We start from the raw sequence: 17,016 nt of genomic DNA, 5'->3' as shown, positions 1-17,016 counted from the left end.
GTCCTGCGTTCATTTTTCCTTATTTTTCAACATCCGAAGCAGGATGCAGGATAAGAGCATTACATTCTGCATGCCAGAGCCAAGCTCCTTCCACATTCTTGTCAGTTTATCCTGAATCCTATAATGTTTAGTCCACCTAAGAAAATCCCAATGACACCCTGAGATGTGAGATGACAGACGGCCTTGGGGCCACTCTATTACAAACAAACAAATCACCTGCTCTAGCAAACAGCGTCCTATTACATATCTCCTCCTGCCAATCAGCCCCAAGCTGCAACTCTTGCTCCTTCTTTCCATGTAGCAGAGAAAGAATTCAGTGCGCTGTCATATTCACATCGTCTTTGGCTGCAAATATTTGGGGGACGCCCGAACAGGATTTTTTGTCTTGTTTGGACTCCATGGAGCCCTAATTCATAGTATGTGTAGGAAAGACCAGTTGTGACTCATTTCCAGTCAGTTAGTGTCACAAGAGAAAATGTTTGCATGGTTTCACTGAGTGGATGCAAATTCCTACAGCTCTGCCTCCCTTCAACGTTGCTGCTAAAGACCAAAAAAAAAAAAAAAAATCCCTTGTGTCGAACCAATCCATGGCAAATGCATTTTTTGTAGCTGTCTTTTTTTTTTTTTCTTTATCTAAATAGTGAACATTGTCTTTTAGGTCTTGCCACTGCTTCTGACATTCACACCCAAGGCATTAAAATCTCACTGCCTCTACATTACAGCCACCAGGGGGTGGAGCGTGAACTGTTTGTTGCAGTCAAGTGATAGTCAGGTCAGAATCTGAAAATATATGTCAACATTGGTCTAAACAGCACTAATCATTTATTAACGGGCATTACTGCAGTCAGCACAGCCATATCAGCATAAAGTAAGCCTCTGTTGGTTGCTGGATTTGTGCTTGATCTAAGTAACCTTAGTGATTTGTCAACTTGCATCTCGACAATCTAAAGCTAACTACCAGCATTTTTGGATAAAAGTAACACAGCCCATTTGTGAATTTCAAAGTTGCACATCTTACAGCAGATGAGTTAGGTACTGTAGAAAAAGCCCCAGCAATTCCTACAGATCACAGCCATTAAGTATTCATCCCTTATTTCCATTCCTTTTAAAAAGCGCCAGAGAAATGTGTGGAGACAGCAGCTTGCCCAGCTCAATTATTCAAAACACACCAACTGCATTGTGGCTAACAGACAATTTGAGTATGATTATGCACATATATTTCCTTTGTACTTTGTGTTGCCTACCTTCCATCATGATCAACTTTTCTTTCTCTTTTTCCTCCCATTCTTCCCCCTCCCGTGTTTTTCAAATGTCACATGTAGGCATGAGTTTTAACTATATGCTACAGGATCAAATAGGAGGCTGCAAAGACCTGATGTCCTCTTCTGTTATTATGGGGCATTGCTAATTATTTCTGATCTGGTCCTATAATGAATGCATATGTTATGATAGATCATTTTCAAAATCAAGCTTATAGAGTGATAAAAAAAAAAAAAATGTATCTGATTTAAGGAAATTATTTTATTATGTGCCAATTTTTCAGCTTCAGCACAAAAACAACTTTGTTGTTTTGCTGATGTGTGTAAAGAGAATCAAGCTTGCTCAAAGAAATGTAATATAATATAGTGACACTGTAAGACTTGTGTATACAATTTGAAAAGTAAATGGAAATAGTCAATGGATGAACCTTAATTTTGTTCTAATCTGAATTGTACTTTTCCTTCTCTTTCACTTTACCTCTGTTGTTGGAACCAGTGAGCTGAGTCAACACTTCATTTACTAATAAAACTAGGCATGCAGGACACGCATCAGTCATTTCTATCCAACTCCTCCTGCTCACCAGTCAGTATATTTCATTTTTCCAATCTGAGCCCACACTCCATCCATTGAGTCTCAGGACTTGTACCTCATGGCAGAAAAAAAAAATTATGGAAATAAATAGGCTCTTCTGTCTCCCTCCATTTTACTATCAGCTCAGGAGATGAGATGAGATGGGATGAGATGAGGGACACTCCTCCCATCTTCAGAGGTGCAATATGAAAATAAATGATACTGGAGGACAGAAAAGGTGTGAAGTCAGGGTGTACACTATGTTCCAAAGCTGGCTAATAAAAATACCCTTTCAGTTGATAAAACTTTTTGAAAAGAAAATCCCAATAACACCAAACATGACCCACACTTAAGATCTTCATACTATGCTGAATCATGATTGACCAATACAAGCAGAGACCAGATTTTAAAAAAAGGAAGAAAAAATTTAAATAAATCTGAATTATGAGTCCCATTATAGACAAATATGTAGTTAATCACTCAATCAAACATGAGCAATTAAAATTATTTAAGGTAAATTAAAGCTGCTCTCTAAATCCCAGTACTGAGATGCTGTGGACGTGTCCATGCAACACCCCGACTGACAGATCTAAGACCAGATGAGGCAAAGAGTGAAGTTTCATTTAATCAAACAATGCTGCTCAGATGTGAAATTCCCAAATAAACATTCCATTTTGGTCACCTTCCAGCTGTGGACAGGCTGGAAGGTAAAAATATGATTTTAGCACTGCCCTAAAGATCTGTTTAAAGTCCATTCCCACTACTTGGTAAAGCACTGTTCCCAACTTTTTAACATGTTTTAAGCAACCACATTCTAACACATGAATTTGCCTCACTCTCATTTTTTTCTGAAAGTATCAGTATCATTATCTGTAATTAAAGTATGTTTGATTAAAGTCAAAAACAAAAACAACTTCAACTAATGTTTGTAAGAGGTGACATCAGAGTGGGTCTGCATGATCATTGCACCAGCAAAGCTTTAAAGGAACAGAAGCTGCACCTTGTTTTCACGGATCCACCCACGTTGCTAAAATCTAGCAGTAAAACCAGCATTTGCACCCAAATCAACGTGTCCAATGACAGATGCTGGCATTGCATCATCAAATATAATTTCTGAATTCCCACAGAATTATTTTAAGAAGGAGGGGGAAATTGAACAAAAGTCTCCAGACCACCAACTTGTGGCAGAACAACAACAGATCCAAATCACTAAGTAACTGGTTGTTGTGCACTTTAGATTCTAACACAGTTAACAAAAGCATGTAACGATGTAACAAGATACAGAAGCAAACACTGAGGACTTTTCCAACCACACTTCAACATGTTTAAAGGAAATGACTGCATCTATTGTTGGATTTATTGCTAAAGATTCTGAAGAGTAACATGATAAATGTGTAGCTGAACAATAGAGTTAAATAAGAACTATATATACTTTTTTGTCTGTACAATGAAGAACCAAAAGTGCTCTTGGTGATAAATATATCTGCTTGAACATGGCTAAAAATGGGACATTAATGCTTTTAACAAATAAATGTAAAGATTTGTATCAGAATATTGTCTTGAATGTGTGATACTTTAATCATATTGTATTTTACGTTTATTGATTCATATAGAATTGCTCTATAAGGGAGACTTTTACAACACCAAAAGTAATTTGTTATTTGTGGCTTTAGAAGTGAAAGCAAATGCAATGCACATAAAAAAAAAGTTTCCAGTGATAAAATCTAGTTACATTGATCAACAAAGTTCAAAAGCAGTGAATTTGACGATACACAAACTGAGAACATTTGTTGAAAAATGAAATTCCCCTGCAACAGGAGAGGCTTGATACCTTCATTCTTACCTTCCTCCCAACCCTGGGGACTTCCTGTTTTCTTTATGGTTTTCCCGTTTCTGTCCTGCAAGTCGCCAGCTGCCACTATACTCCATGTGAACTCTGGGGAGTCCTCCAGCTGGTGGTTACATGTTCTGCTGTTTCCAGGGCATTGGGGATCTGGTAAAATATAAAGCATTTACAGTTGTAGAGAAAAGAACACTTATGATAATGAGGAATAAGCATCACTTACTAGATATAAAAAATCAAATACTGTAAATAATAATAATAATAATAGTAATAATAATAATAATAATAATAATAGTAATGATAATAATAATATTATTAATAATAATAATAATGATAAAATTAATTATACAAGTTTAATTTAGGCCTTTGACACTAAAGCTATTGAACAACACTAATTAAATCTTTAAGCTGGTTCCACTGGAATCTCATTCATCTGAATCAACATGAAAAGGGAAGTAATGGTAGCAGCAAAATACTGATTATCTTCCTGAACTAGTCCAAACACACATGACTGGAATGTAAAAAGTTGTTTCCTGTTATTATCAATCAGAACTTTTAATTACATGTTCACTTGGGGAAAAGAACACTTCATTTACAAAAACAGATATTCAGCTTAGATTTTTCTTATTTTCTTAAAAAAAAAACACACATACACACACACACACATACACACACACAAAATTACAAGTGCTTCTGATGCAGCCAAAGGAAAATCTATGGTGACAATAATGGAAAAATATCACTAAAAACTAAACAAGTACAATATTACCTGTTTTCCAAACACATTTTCATCTTGATTTTCATTTTTCATCTGTCATCATGATTTTAAAAAACCAAAACCTGCGTGATCAATAAGTCGAGTAAGATCCATTCATTCAGATTCAGAAAGCTTCTTATGTCCTAAACTAATTTTCAGACATCCACCTATGGATGTCTAATAATCTCATGGCTAAACAGAAATCAGGCACTCCAACCAGTTTTGGTGGATTACTGCACTGACAGAAAGATAGCGATGCTCTGAGGGAATATTAGCATTCCCCAAAAATCTATGTATAACTATTGTGTTACCAGGGACGCTCCACTTCCATCCTAAGTAACATATAGGACTCTTGATCAGAGGTTTGTAAAGATTAGTTAAATAAAAAGAAGAAGAAGAAGAAAAAAAAAAGCTGCTGCAACAGTGGTATTCAATTCAAGGCCAATTGTACATAGTAAAATTAGCACATCAACCCAAACTACCAAAGCAAATGATCCCTGTGTCATATTATTGCAGCAGTTATTTTGACTAATCCAACAATAACTCACTAACATCTCTGAAGTAGTAGCTATAGCCCATCTAAGCTACTGTATGTTCAAGTCATTTTGAACAAAATAATAACAAGCTTTATTTTATTGTCCGTTTAGAAAATAATTGCAAATTCATCCTAGAATATCAGAGATTTTGATAAATACATTTTGGAGTGGGCAAACGCAGCAGTGACTGATTTAAGCATGAAAAACTGTCTATGTTTCAATTTAATTCAGAAGTACAGACTTTAAACTATCTACTAGTTTTTAAACTGTGTTGACAGGCCAAGTAAAACCATTTCATGTATACCATCGCTACGTCTGGTGTGTGTTGGGTGCAGGAAGAAATGGTAAAACTGGGTGGTTCTAGAAAGTGCTTGCAAGTATGAGAAAACTGAGGAGAGAAAAAAAAAACAACAACAAAAAACATAACCCCCCTTTCATAGAGGTGAAAAAAATTCACCACATGTGAAGCTATGCTGAAAAGAATGATACAAGGCAAGATAAATGGTTTTAAAAGTTTAATATTAAAGTTAAAATCAACAGCAGTCAAAACAGACAGTTATACCTAAAGCCACAGAGGGTTAAGTGTGTGATCAGTTGTTTTAATTTAAGTGTGTTTAATTACATTTTCTGTAATCATATTGTGTTTTTTTACAAGCACCTGAGCAGTATCAGACTGAAACTTGGTGTCTGCTGGACAAAAAATCCTGAAAGAGGATATCTTTTGTGCTGCCTTCAGGCTCCTGGAACAACTTTTGTGGTTGAATTATGAGGAAAACCTTTTTTAGACTTTGTATAAATGCAGTGTTCATGTAAAATTACTGCTGCAGAGCAAAAAAAACAAGCACAACAGGAGTTAAAGTGTTGCTGCTATAATACAAAAAGAAGATGCTTGGACAGAAAGTTAAGGGTCCACTCTCCTCCCACTCATCTTCTCCCCGTTCATTTCCTGCTTTCATCTGTCCCTCACTCTCTGTGGACAAACCCCATGTACACTCATCCGTGCCACTGAGAAAATGTCTGTTTGAGATGGCTCGGCCACTTTTAAATGACTTCTTACACTGGTGCGCTGCAGAAGAGAAACCAAAGTGTTGTAAAACCATCCTTCTAGGTCATCTGTGCCTATCTGCCAGTTTCCTCCACATGATGGACTGATTCAAGCTGAACATGAACACAGAATATCACATAAATCATTGGACTATGGTGAACGTCATGTCAAAAAATGTCTGATAACGATTATATTATGTATTGTTTGAAAAATAAATAAATAATAATAATAAACTCACCATGATTAACCCAATTTTAAATGTCACAGTGCTGCATGTGCAATATTTACACCAGCTGTTGGACTTTAATGAACAATGTTCCAGTGCTCAAATAGAAGCATTGCAAATTTAACAAGGGATACAACCTCTGCTGCCTTATTTTGTTTATATTCTGTATATATTGTTTATATATTGTAATCATATCCGTCACAAACACTCACTGCATGTACCAATCACACATGAGTATGTTTATCTTGTCGGAGTTGGTTAATGACATAGTTCAGCATTCAGTCATGTACACAGTATCGATATGATGAATCACATCTACTCACAGACAATAGGAGGGTTTTGCAATCTATAAAACAGTCAGCAGAATCAGCGTAGAGCATAGCAGTCAGCATCATAGAGCCTTTTTATTCAAAGCCAGAGTGTTTCACATACTGCACCGCCCAACATAAAGTGGCTGCATACAGGAGGTAATAGAGGTCTGTTATAGTGTTTTATCTCTGCATCAGCTGCAACCATAATGTAGGATTATGATGGATAATGTAATCCACAGTTTTGAAAAAGTGTGCAATACATCATGGGCTATTGATGTATAAAACTTTTTTTTTCCAGGGTTAAAGGCCTGTTTGTATCCATGATGTTCTTGTAGAAATCTTAATCATTATTAAAGCCTTTGCACAGGCAAGAGACAGGTTTTCACCACAATAATTTCCAATTAACAGATAAAGACATAATCGTTTTCACTGTTTACACCACAAAGCAATAAAAACAGCATCCCAATCAAAACAAAAACCTCAGAAAAATGAATGGTGGCAACTACCTCTAAATTCTGAGCAAATGATCCTGCAGGGGTGATAAAGAAATTACTGGAAAACAAATACATCTGCAAGGCTCTCCTTATGCATGACCATTACACACTGTGGTAACTATTCTTAGGACCCACGTTAATTTGAATTAATAGCAGGCCTAATAAAACTAAATGTACACTGATTTATTTTAATTACTATTTAATGGTACTTGTACATGTGTGCAAACTAAAGAAATAATGACAAATAGAAATGCAGGCTTTGTGAAAAGGTCTGTCTTACCTAACATCTGTTATTTCTGCTCCATCACGTCAGAATTATGTTACTAAGAAAAGATGCACATGTTTTATGGAAACCAGGTATGTAAAACAGGGACCCCATCCCATCTCAAATGGACTTGACTTGTAAAATAATGACAAAAAAATTTATAAATAATGAAAATGCCACATTTTTTCCTTAATTTCAAAAACAAATACATTATTAATATGTTTAAATTTAATTAACATTTTCTTTGGAAAACATTATGAACTTGTAATTCCTTGAAAAATAAGTGGTTTAAATAATATTTTGCCTCTGTTGCACATTTTTATATTTATTTATATTCACAAATCATACAATCTTATTGTGTATTTTTAATTTATAGTTATTTAATTTACATATTTACTCATTTACACATGTATTACCACTTACAAATCATAATGGATCTGCAAAATCACAAAGCATTTAATCACTGGTATATGGAATTGAAAAATAGAGTATTTTCCATAATGATTATTGGAACTTTTCATGAGCTAGATGTTATTTTTAATGTGCATAACTGTACATTTCCACACTTGTGTAGTAATCCTGACCACAAGAACTAATTTACTTCATCATACAAACTGAAGTTAGATCTATTAGGTATAAAACATATAACAAGTTGCCATAGAAATGTTTCATAAATTCAACTTCACATGGACAAATTAGGAATTACAATTACTTCCTTTGAAAAAAAAATATAGTTAATGTCTTCATTGTTAGTATCACCACCAGGCGGGCCGGTTTTGGCACTCGGGCCGTATGTTTGACACCCCTGAGTAAACTAAATTTCAGAACACATGTTTGTAAGTCAGCTCTGTAGAAGTCAAAACATAATAATGCATTTCCATTCTACCTTCTTTCATCTTATACAACATGTTGGAGGTCTGGAAAAATGCCTGTCACGTTTATCCAGCCCTTTGGGAAGAAAAGGCCACGAATAAAGGGTTGAAGCAGACAAATGAAAAACACAATCTGCACCCCTCTTAATGTTTGTGTTGCTCAGCTCTTAACAATTTCACTTTTTATATTTGTGAAGTATGTTTTGTGCAAATGAGTTGGCTTTGTGTACCTGTTTGAAAAGTTGAAATTGCCCTGCGAAGGACAAACAAGAACTATTTTAAGTTAAGTGAAGTGCATTCAAACATTTCTGAAGCTGAAATAGACAAAAATAATAATAAAAAAGCTGATGTCATCAGATTCTTGTATCTTCTTTTTCTGTTATGCTGCAGTGGTACAATCACAACAAAAGAGCTTACCTTTTCCAACGTTTTGGACGGTCTCATCATGCCAAGCTTTTGGAAACATCTTTATTTCCTGTCTAAAAAATAGGACTATTCCACATATTGGTTTCAGTGGAACAGCAACAACTTTTTTCCTTTGAAAGTTTTGCTTTAAAATTTAGGCTCAGCCTGTGAATTCCCCATGCTGCACTTCTTACTGCAAAGCCTGTACTGTCTTAGTGTTGACAGTGCTGTTTGTCATCCTTTGGATATGAGACTTTCTTGTAGGCCACAGAGAGTGTGTGTCTTGTAGAGCTGCTGCATTTGATCTCATGATCAGTAAAACAAATATGCATGATGCAAAAGCACATTTGAAGTCTGTAAGTCTGCAGCAGATGCAGTTTATGAGCTGGCCTTCTCTGTGGAGAAATATAACTAGTGCACCAAAACTTTGCAGAGCACTGAGTCTCAGTCGGTGGGCAGGTTTAAAAATCTATGTAGGTCTTTCCAGTCTTACAGTGTGCTGTGAGGTGCCGACTTTTAATGGAGCAACATGCTACTAAAGATTTGGATGTTAACACAATGACGGCGATGAAAACGTTCTGTAAATGACAAAGACTGCATCAACACCAGAAAACAAACACCAGACAGAGATGCCTGGCAGTTTGGCTCTAATTTATTGGAAACTCAATGTGATGCTGTCCAACCAGCTTATTTTTACATCTCTTAGCTCTATGAATTTTCAAAGTATACACAGGTAGAGGTGTCATATTAAGCGGATTATTATTAGTACATATTATGATTACTTCAGGAAAAGTTCTGCTGGGACCGGAAGAAATGCAGCAGACTAGCCCAGGTTGATGGGGGAAAAGACAGGACAAGGAAATGGAGCTGGGGCTATTCCACTGTCCAGACTTTTTATAGCCACAGGAGAATAAAGTGGATGAGATCAGTCTCAGAAGATAATGTGCATTAAGTATGTTTGTTCATATGCATGCAAAAATGTAGCAAAGAAAACAATGAAAATAGAAATTATATATTATTATTTATTGTTTTGTAAAGAGCAGTGTTACCCATATAAGACTTGGTAAATGGCCTGTAGTTAAATAGCACCATTATCCAAAGCGCTTTACATGCACGTCACATTCACCCATTCACACAACCATGACCCATCTGGGGCAATTAGGGGTTCGGTGTCTTGCTCAGGGACATCTCAACATGAGATCTCCGGGCCGGGATCGAACCAGCAACCCTTGAGCTGCAGGACGACCACTCTACCCACTGAGCCATGCTGCCCCTCCATGCGTTGATGCATAATTCTTGACTGTAACAGAGTTTTTGTAGGTCTATAAAGAAATCACTAAGACAGCTTCAACTGCTGCTGCTCTTGTTCTTACAAAGACCAACAAAAGGAAACACGTCATGTTCTCAGATATTTACACTTACTTACACCAAAAAGTTAGTGTAAAGACTGATTTTAAAATATTGCTCCTGGTGTTCAAGGCTCCAAACTGTAGATCTGGTCTGCTGACACCATTTGAGAGTCTGAGACCGTTGAACTCATCCGGGTCAAGTTTGCTTTCCATCTTTATAGTTCAAATTATATAAGGAGAATCCACATTTAGTTTTCATGGTCCAAATATCTGGAAGAAACCATCAGAAAACTTGAAATCTCCTCTTTAAAAGCAGATAACCCTTAAACTGCCTGCTCTATCATTTAGTGTCTAACAAATTTGGGAAATAAACCTGGCTGAGTCACCTCTAACACATAGTTTGGGTAATATCCAAAATAAGCACTTGTTAAGCCATTATCATTTCAAGTTAGGACTATTTCAAGTCTGTTATTTTAAAATATACCATACATATAAGTGTTATTTAAACCATTTGTTTTTAACGTCTGAAGGGAAAAGAAACATTGTTTTTTTTTTTTTTTGTTTTTGTTTTTTTTTTTTAGTGGGAAAACTAAAGGGTTAAAACTTTATTTGCCAATCTCTATTGAAGCTATGAAGTTTTTCTTTTTAATCTTTTTGAATGTATACAACTGATGATGATGATGATGATGATGACGTTTGGTTACATACTTGCATTTCATTCATCCAGTCCTCCTTTTTAGCATGTTTTAACATGTCCTAGTTCTGCAATATCAGATTTTTTACGGTTTTATGAAATGCAAAAATTAAACATGTTACAATCTCCAAAGAAAACAAGTTGTTTAAAAGTTATCATTTCTTAGAACTTATATGTAGCAGAATCATTTTGCAGCAATACTGTCTGACTCTTCTTGAACCACCTTAAATCCTATCAACCATTTATTTATTTGTTTGTTCATATATTTATTTATTTTATCTATGCTGTTGTTAAATCCATCATCTAATAAAATCATTAGACCATTTGAGCAATCTTAAGCCCCAATCAGCCCTATAAACAGCTACATCAGCAGCTCCAGCTGTTTTCCTGATCAGGCTACCAAAGGCAGACAGGATAAGTCAGGACTCAACATGCTGATCAGAGCTCTGTTTCTGGAGATGAGCTATGACGTCTTCGAAGTATGTAAATTTTGTCTTTATGCAGTTGCCAGAGGACAAGTGTTTACACAAACACTTTATAAGCATGAATAATGTTCATCTTCTTGTTTTAATGTTTTGGCTTTGGTAATAAGATAACATTTTTGAGTATTCCGAATTTGGCCAAGTTAATAGAAATGTTGGTCAATAAGTAGCTGCTTCCAGCTACATTGGCATTTCTAAGTTATTTTTAATTAAAAAGAAATAGATTCTGGCATTTCAAGTTTGGAACCAGATTTAATGTGATCAGTGCCAATGTTCAGCCCTACAAGACAGTTTTGTAAATGTGTTGTGGTTTTGTCTATTCTTTTTTTATTGCCCAATATTTCAATGTATTACCAAATCTCTGCTAAAATATGTCATCATTCATGTTAATAATGACAATAAATCTTATCCTCCCTCAGTACATTTCTGTATAGGAATGATGCATCTGTGCCTCACTTCATATTTGTGCTGAGTTGAGAGAAATGGAGTTGTCCCAACCCAAGCAGATTAAAAACACTTTTCAGCTCAACATGAGCCCGCTACTCCCCGGGCAAGCAAGCGACAACATGCACCGATTAGTCTAGCTACAGTTAATGTGAGGTCACCTTTTACCTGAGCTCATGTCCTAGTATACACTCAAAAGTTTCTATTCTTCTAAGCATATACCAGACAGTGCAACACTACAAAGTCTGAGAAAATGTTCAAGAAATGAGTGAATTTCCTCTGTGGGAGATTGTTGTGCATGCAAGTGTAGCGGAGTCCACTGCACAGATGTTGTGTTTCACTTGCTTGAATAGTGATTTTGTCAAAATGAGTTACTTTTGAGTCACAATTTGCGGTACATTAACTCATCTGACAAAAGAGAGAAAGATAATTGAATAAGAGCAGCTTTGTTGGGAATTTAGTCATATTAATATGAACTAATCATTCACTGCTTTCACAGAAAACAGATGCAGAAATATTACTTTTTGGAGCTTTTCAGAATATCTGTAGCATGTCCAAAACCGTCTTAGTCTAGCTAAGCTTATTCATGCAAGAATTATTCATCCTCAGACTTCATTACATGCGGGTGTTAGTGGGGTTTACATGTTTGTATTTATCTTCAGTGTAGTTTTGGTCAGACTATCACTATGCCGCTTTACTTGTGTCATATATATGTGAAAACTTTTAAGCCATTTTAAAACTCAATCTTATTTAGTTAGATTTTTTATCTAAATGTTTTGTCTTTAGCTGCGTGGTTGAAAAATTTTGTTTTTCTTTTTCCTTTACTTTAACAAACTTAGTGGTTTTTTGTAAATTATTATTATTATTTCTCTAAAGGAAATTTGGAAGAATCTACTCAATTTTGATACACTTCCTAATAATTAGGAAAAAAAATGTGCTTTGTTTTTAAAGCCACCAAGCATGTGTAATGAAAAAAGGATTTAAGAAGACTATCCTAACCTTGAGAACTCAACCACAGCCCTAAATAAAACATCATTCTAAACTCTAGAGATGACTTTAGATCATACTAATATGGGTAAAGATATTGACTTTATAAAGTACATGCTGGCATGCTTGACTGGAGGTGTTTTTTATCCTTACACAAAGTGTTATAGTTTGTTTTTCTCTTCCTGTAAAACATATCATGTGGGGAAAAAAAAACCAAACAAACAAAAAAAAAAAACTCCATTCTGAGAAAACATACTTAAAAGAGTTTCTCGGTTACTTTTTGAGCTTGTTTGTGATTGTTTGCTACTGGAAAAAAAAGTTTGCCATGGCAACTAATTTGTAGAAATTATTCTGCAAATACATGCATGTTCACTTGAAATGAAATGGGTAACATTCTGCTTGAGGTAGAATCAGTCTCAAGGGAGACACATTGTGTCAACATACTGATAAAACAACATTTAAGCTGAATCTACACAAGGGACAAGAAGAACTGAATAACTGTATTATCTTTTAGACTTTATTGAAGTTGTAACAGGTTTTCTTTCTTTTCTGTCAGGTCCCCAGACCTTTGGCCCGAGGCCGTGTTTCAGGCAAAGACTACTGTGCAGTTGCACATCGACAATTGGCTGCCGATCCGGTTGACAGCGCCCTCCCTCATCCATCTCTGTGATTGGTTGCATCTTCATCTGACTTCAGGCCAACCCTCTACGATGATGATTGGACGCTGCCACTCCCGCACTTCCTACGTACCTCGAGACCAATTGGAGGACACCTGGATCTTTAAAAGAATCGAAAAGACTTCATTCGTGGCAGCTGTGATCCATTAGGCCCACGGTTTGCCTTGGGATTGTTTGTTGGTATGCTGGTCTGTGTTTGTGAGAATTTGGTGGCTTTTAGTTTGGGTCCGGTGTGTTGTTGTTATTGACCACGTGTCCCCTAGTTTTAAGAAGGGGTCATAACATTTTCATTGCCAAAAAGATTCAGGAATAAATTTAGCAAAACCATGCCTTGCCTTATATGGGGTAGATATCTGACAGAAGCAACTTGTTTAGATTTGGAAAAGTTAACCAATGTTATTCTTCCCAGGCCAGTTCGCTTTACTTTCACATTTACTGGGGACATTTTCCTCACACTCAAGGCAGTGGAGACGACACTACTTTTTATCAAAGTTTAGAGAATTATTCAGTTAGAGGAGAGGGCAAACCAACTTTATTACCACGTTCCAGGTAATGCTGTGCTTCCCAAACTGTGTTTTCCTAAACCTAACCAAGATTTCTTAGTGTCTACATTTAACCAAATAACTAATAAGATTGAACCCCACAACAAATTCGGGATTTTCAGTCAAAACTATTTATTTCACATTAATCTAACCATGTCTCATATAGGTCTTGAATGTGTACCATTACAGACCCCACTTTCTTCCTAACCTCAAAACTGGATTCTTCTGGGTGTGTGTCCATATCAGAAACAAAAAAAAAGAAAAAAAAAAATCTACTTAAGTAAAAATATTTTTTTCCATGCATTTGAATTTAGGTCATCGGTATTTCCAGAAAATACACTTACTGGAGCATGCAATGCATTCATGAAAACTAAAACATTTATTATCCATCTCCTTGCGGCTTTCCAGGACTGGATATCATACTATTGTTCATACATGGAAAAATTGACTTGACATGCTGACAAGCCAAATAACTGTGTCTAAAACAGGGGCTGACAGATACTGTACATGATTTAACTGTCATCAGCAACATCCAGACCTGTCCTCCAGTTTCATTTACATTTTACATATCCAAAGCCACTAAGAACTAATGAGTTCCCCAACAACTAAACATGTGGTCTGTTATTATTATTTCAATGATAGAAATATCTTTAAGCTTCTAACCATAATATTTCCTGAAAGTACTATAATCATATCCTTTTTTATCATTTCTTAGAACTGGTTCATTAAGCATTTTATTACACCATTGTACATTTAATCATGAGAACAGAAGACATTAAGAGAAATGATGGGTAGCATGAGAATAGAGATCCAACACATTTTCTCCCTACGGCTGTGTCTACCAAAAGGTGCCCTTGATTGCCCCCTAAAGTGTTGGCAAAGCACAGTTAATTAAGAGCAGGTCATGACAAACAGAACCCCTGTTGAAAAGTTTGTTTTAATATTTGATCCGTCCCCAAGCACAGCATAATTACTGGAAACACAGTCTGAATTTAAATCAGATGCTCACTGACAAATATCACAGAGTAAAGAATTTATGAGCTTAATCTGTGTCTCAAAGAAAAAAAAAGAAAGACTTCTTGTCACTTGAGGACATTTCTCATTGCACTTCAACTATTTTGTCTAAAAGGGCTATAATTTTATAAATTGTGTTTAAAGGTTATAAGGAAATTGCTTCTATCTGATTTTTTAAATGAAAAATGTGTAAATATTAACCAACTTAAAGCATTTCTAGGATAATATAAGCTTTTCTTGTTTTATGGAGGTATTTTATCTATATAAAATCAGACAGATGGTAGGAGAGTGAACACATGCAATTTTTTCTCATCATTTAATGCTATAAGGGAAAGATTCAACATTACATCCTTTTTTAACATAATTAGATATAATCCTGAGTTGGAGTCTTGCTGTAAGGGAGACAGGCAACATTTCTATTAAGAGCAGACATACAAGGATTGTCTAAATGTACATTGTTTGCTGTGTCTTCCCATCACAGCAGAGTGAACACTGACATTTTTTTATTTTATTTATCAGTATTTTATCATTTCTATTCATCACACCCAGGATAATGATGAATAAAAGTGTTGCAATTTACACCTTTACAGCTTTTACACCTTATTACACCATTTTATGTTCTTCTTCTAATGCTAGTCTGCTATTTTTTATTCCTAAACCTAACCAAGTAGCCCTGTTGCCTAAACAGCAGGAGAAAAAGCAAGTGGAAATATCAAATAAATGAAATAAAGAAAAAGAAACCTCAATGAGTCACTGAGGTTAAAACAGTTTTTTAAAAGTCAGATGGTATAATGTCCAGATTGCATGTTGTGGATTTCAAATGCCCAACTATTTCTTGTAGAATTTTTAAATCGACCACACTAAACTGCAACTTAAGATCAGAAATATTTCCAGGTTTTAGACACAGAGTATTTTTTTGTTTTTGTTTGACTGTGTGAAATTAATATTTTGCCTAATTATTTTGTTTTGTTGGCTAAAAACGCTGGCAAATTGGTTGGATTTTTCAGTGGAAAGGAGCTCTGGGCTTATCGGTATAGGAGGATTTGTAAGTTTTTCAATCATAGAAATACAGTATGAGAATTGTTGATGTTCTTGTTAATCATTTCAGATAAATGCAGCTCTCTGACCTTGAACAGCTCATTGTTATAGTTATACAAGCTTTGTTTGTACAGCTCATAGTGTATTTGAAGTTTTTTTTTCTGCCATTTCTGCTCCGTTTTCTTGAATTCTCTTTTTAGGTTTGTGACCACAGTGATGTTTCTCCATGGTATTTTCTGTTTGCTCAAGGTGCTCTTGATTCTTATTGGTGCAACAGCATCCATTACATTCAAGTCTTTCAGATTGAAATGATCCAGGAGTCCATCAACTGACTCTGCACTGGTTCTTGGTAACATAGCTAGGCCTTCCATAAACCTAGCAGGGGAGAACGGGGAAGGTTGTACCAATTTAGACATTTCTGTCTCTAACTTTGAGCTTGTTTAGCCCAGTGTGTTCAAATGGCTATGCAAACTAGCTTCAAGTTTATGTTAATAAATGGCATGGAAACTGCCTGTGCAACACAAATAGAAAATGTATGGCTTAATCTCAAAGGAATGAAATGTTACAACTGACCCCATAGTCAGGGTCAATTCTAACATGCCTTGGGGTGAAACGTAACATTAGGAAATGAGGCCCAAACTTCTAAACAAATGTGCTGTGGTCCCACAGCATAGAAGTTAAAGACACAATATGTAAATTTCCAACCAACTACTGGAGCCGTCGTTGCCCAGCAGCATCCAGAGGCTAAGAAATCACACTATATAACTTTTTCATCCAGAACATTACATGTTTTGCTTCACACGCTAGCAAACGGATATAACACACCAGCTGTTTTTTGAATGTGCATCGTGGCTGATTCAGCAAAGAAACGCAAAAAGACACCATCGAAGAAAGAATAGAAAAGAAAGAAATAGATAATAGATAGATAGATAATAGATAATAAAACAGGCACAGCATATGGGTGTTTTCTGTTTTCATGTCTTAATACAGTAATAACAAATATAGAATACAATATGCAATAGGCTTTTGCTGGCTGAAAAGAGCTCACAGTAGAGATAGGACATAAGATGGATGCTGGATTAGCCTTTAATGGGGAGGCGCTTCTCTAGGAACATTGCAAAATTTTTGTCGAGAGTCTTTAAACTACACTAACATCTTAATCAGTAACATCGGTTTGGTGAGCTTGAGTAAAACGCAAGTGAAAG

At 35.7% G+C, this 17,016-nt stretch overlaps 1 protein-coding gene across 3 annotated transcripts in view; it reads right to left on the bottom strand.

The window, feature by feature from the left end:
* Positions 1–17,016, bottom strand: part of alk (ALK receptor tyrosine kinase) — a 478,089-nt gene that overhangs the window by 279,991 nt on the left and 181,082 nt on the right. The window contains exon 3 of one of the 3 annotated variants that reach the window (XM_041971293.1): positions 3,662–3,823. The exons of 1 other annotated variant lie outside the window; for it this stretch is intronic. In XM_041971293.1, the coding sequence (XP_041827227.1) occupies positions 3,662–3,823 (162 nt within the window). The remainder of the gene's footprint in view (positions 1–3,661; positions 3,824–17,016) is intronic. One more of the 3 variants, XM_041971294.1, reaches the window with a different exon arrangement.

Source organism: Melanotaenia boesemani, chromosome 20 (assembly GCF_017639745.1).
Source record: "Melanotaenia boesemani isolate fMelBoe1 chromosome 20, fMelBoe1.pri, whole genome shotgun sequence".
NCBI classification, from domain to species: Eukaryota; Metazoa; Chordata; class Actinopteri; order Atheriniformes; family Melanotaeniidae; genus Melanotaenia; species Melanotaenia boesemani.
Note: the sequence above shows the minus strand (reverse complement) of the source record. Positions and strands in the feature narration are given on the sequence as shown.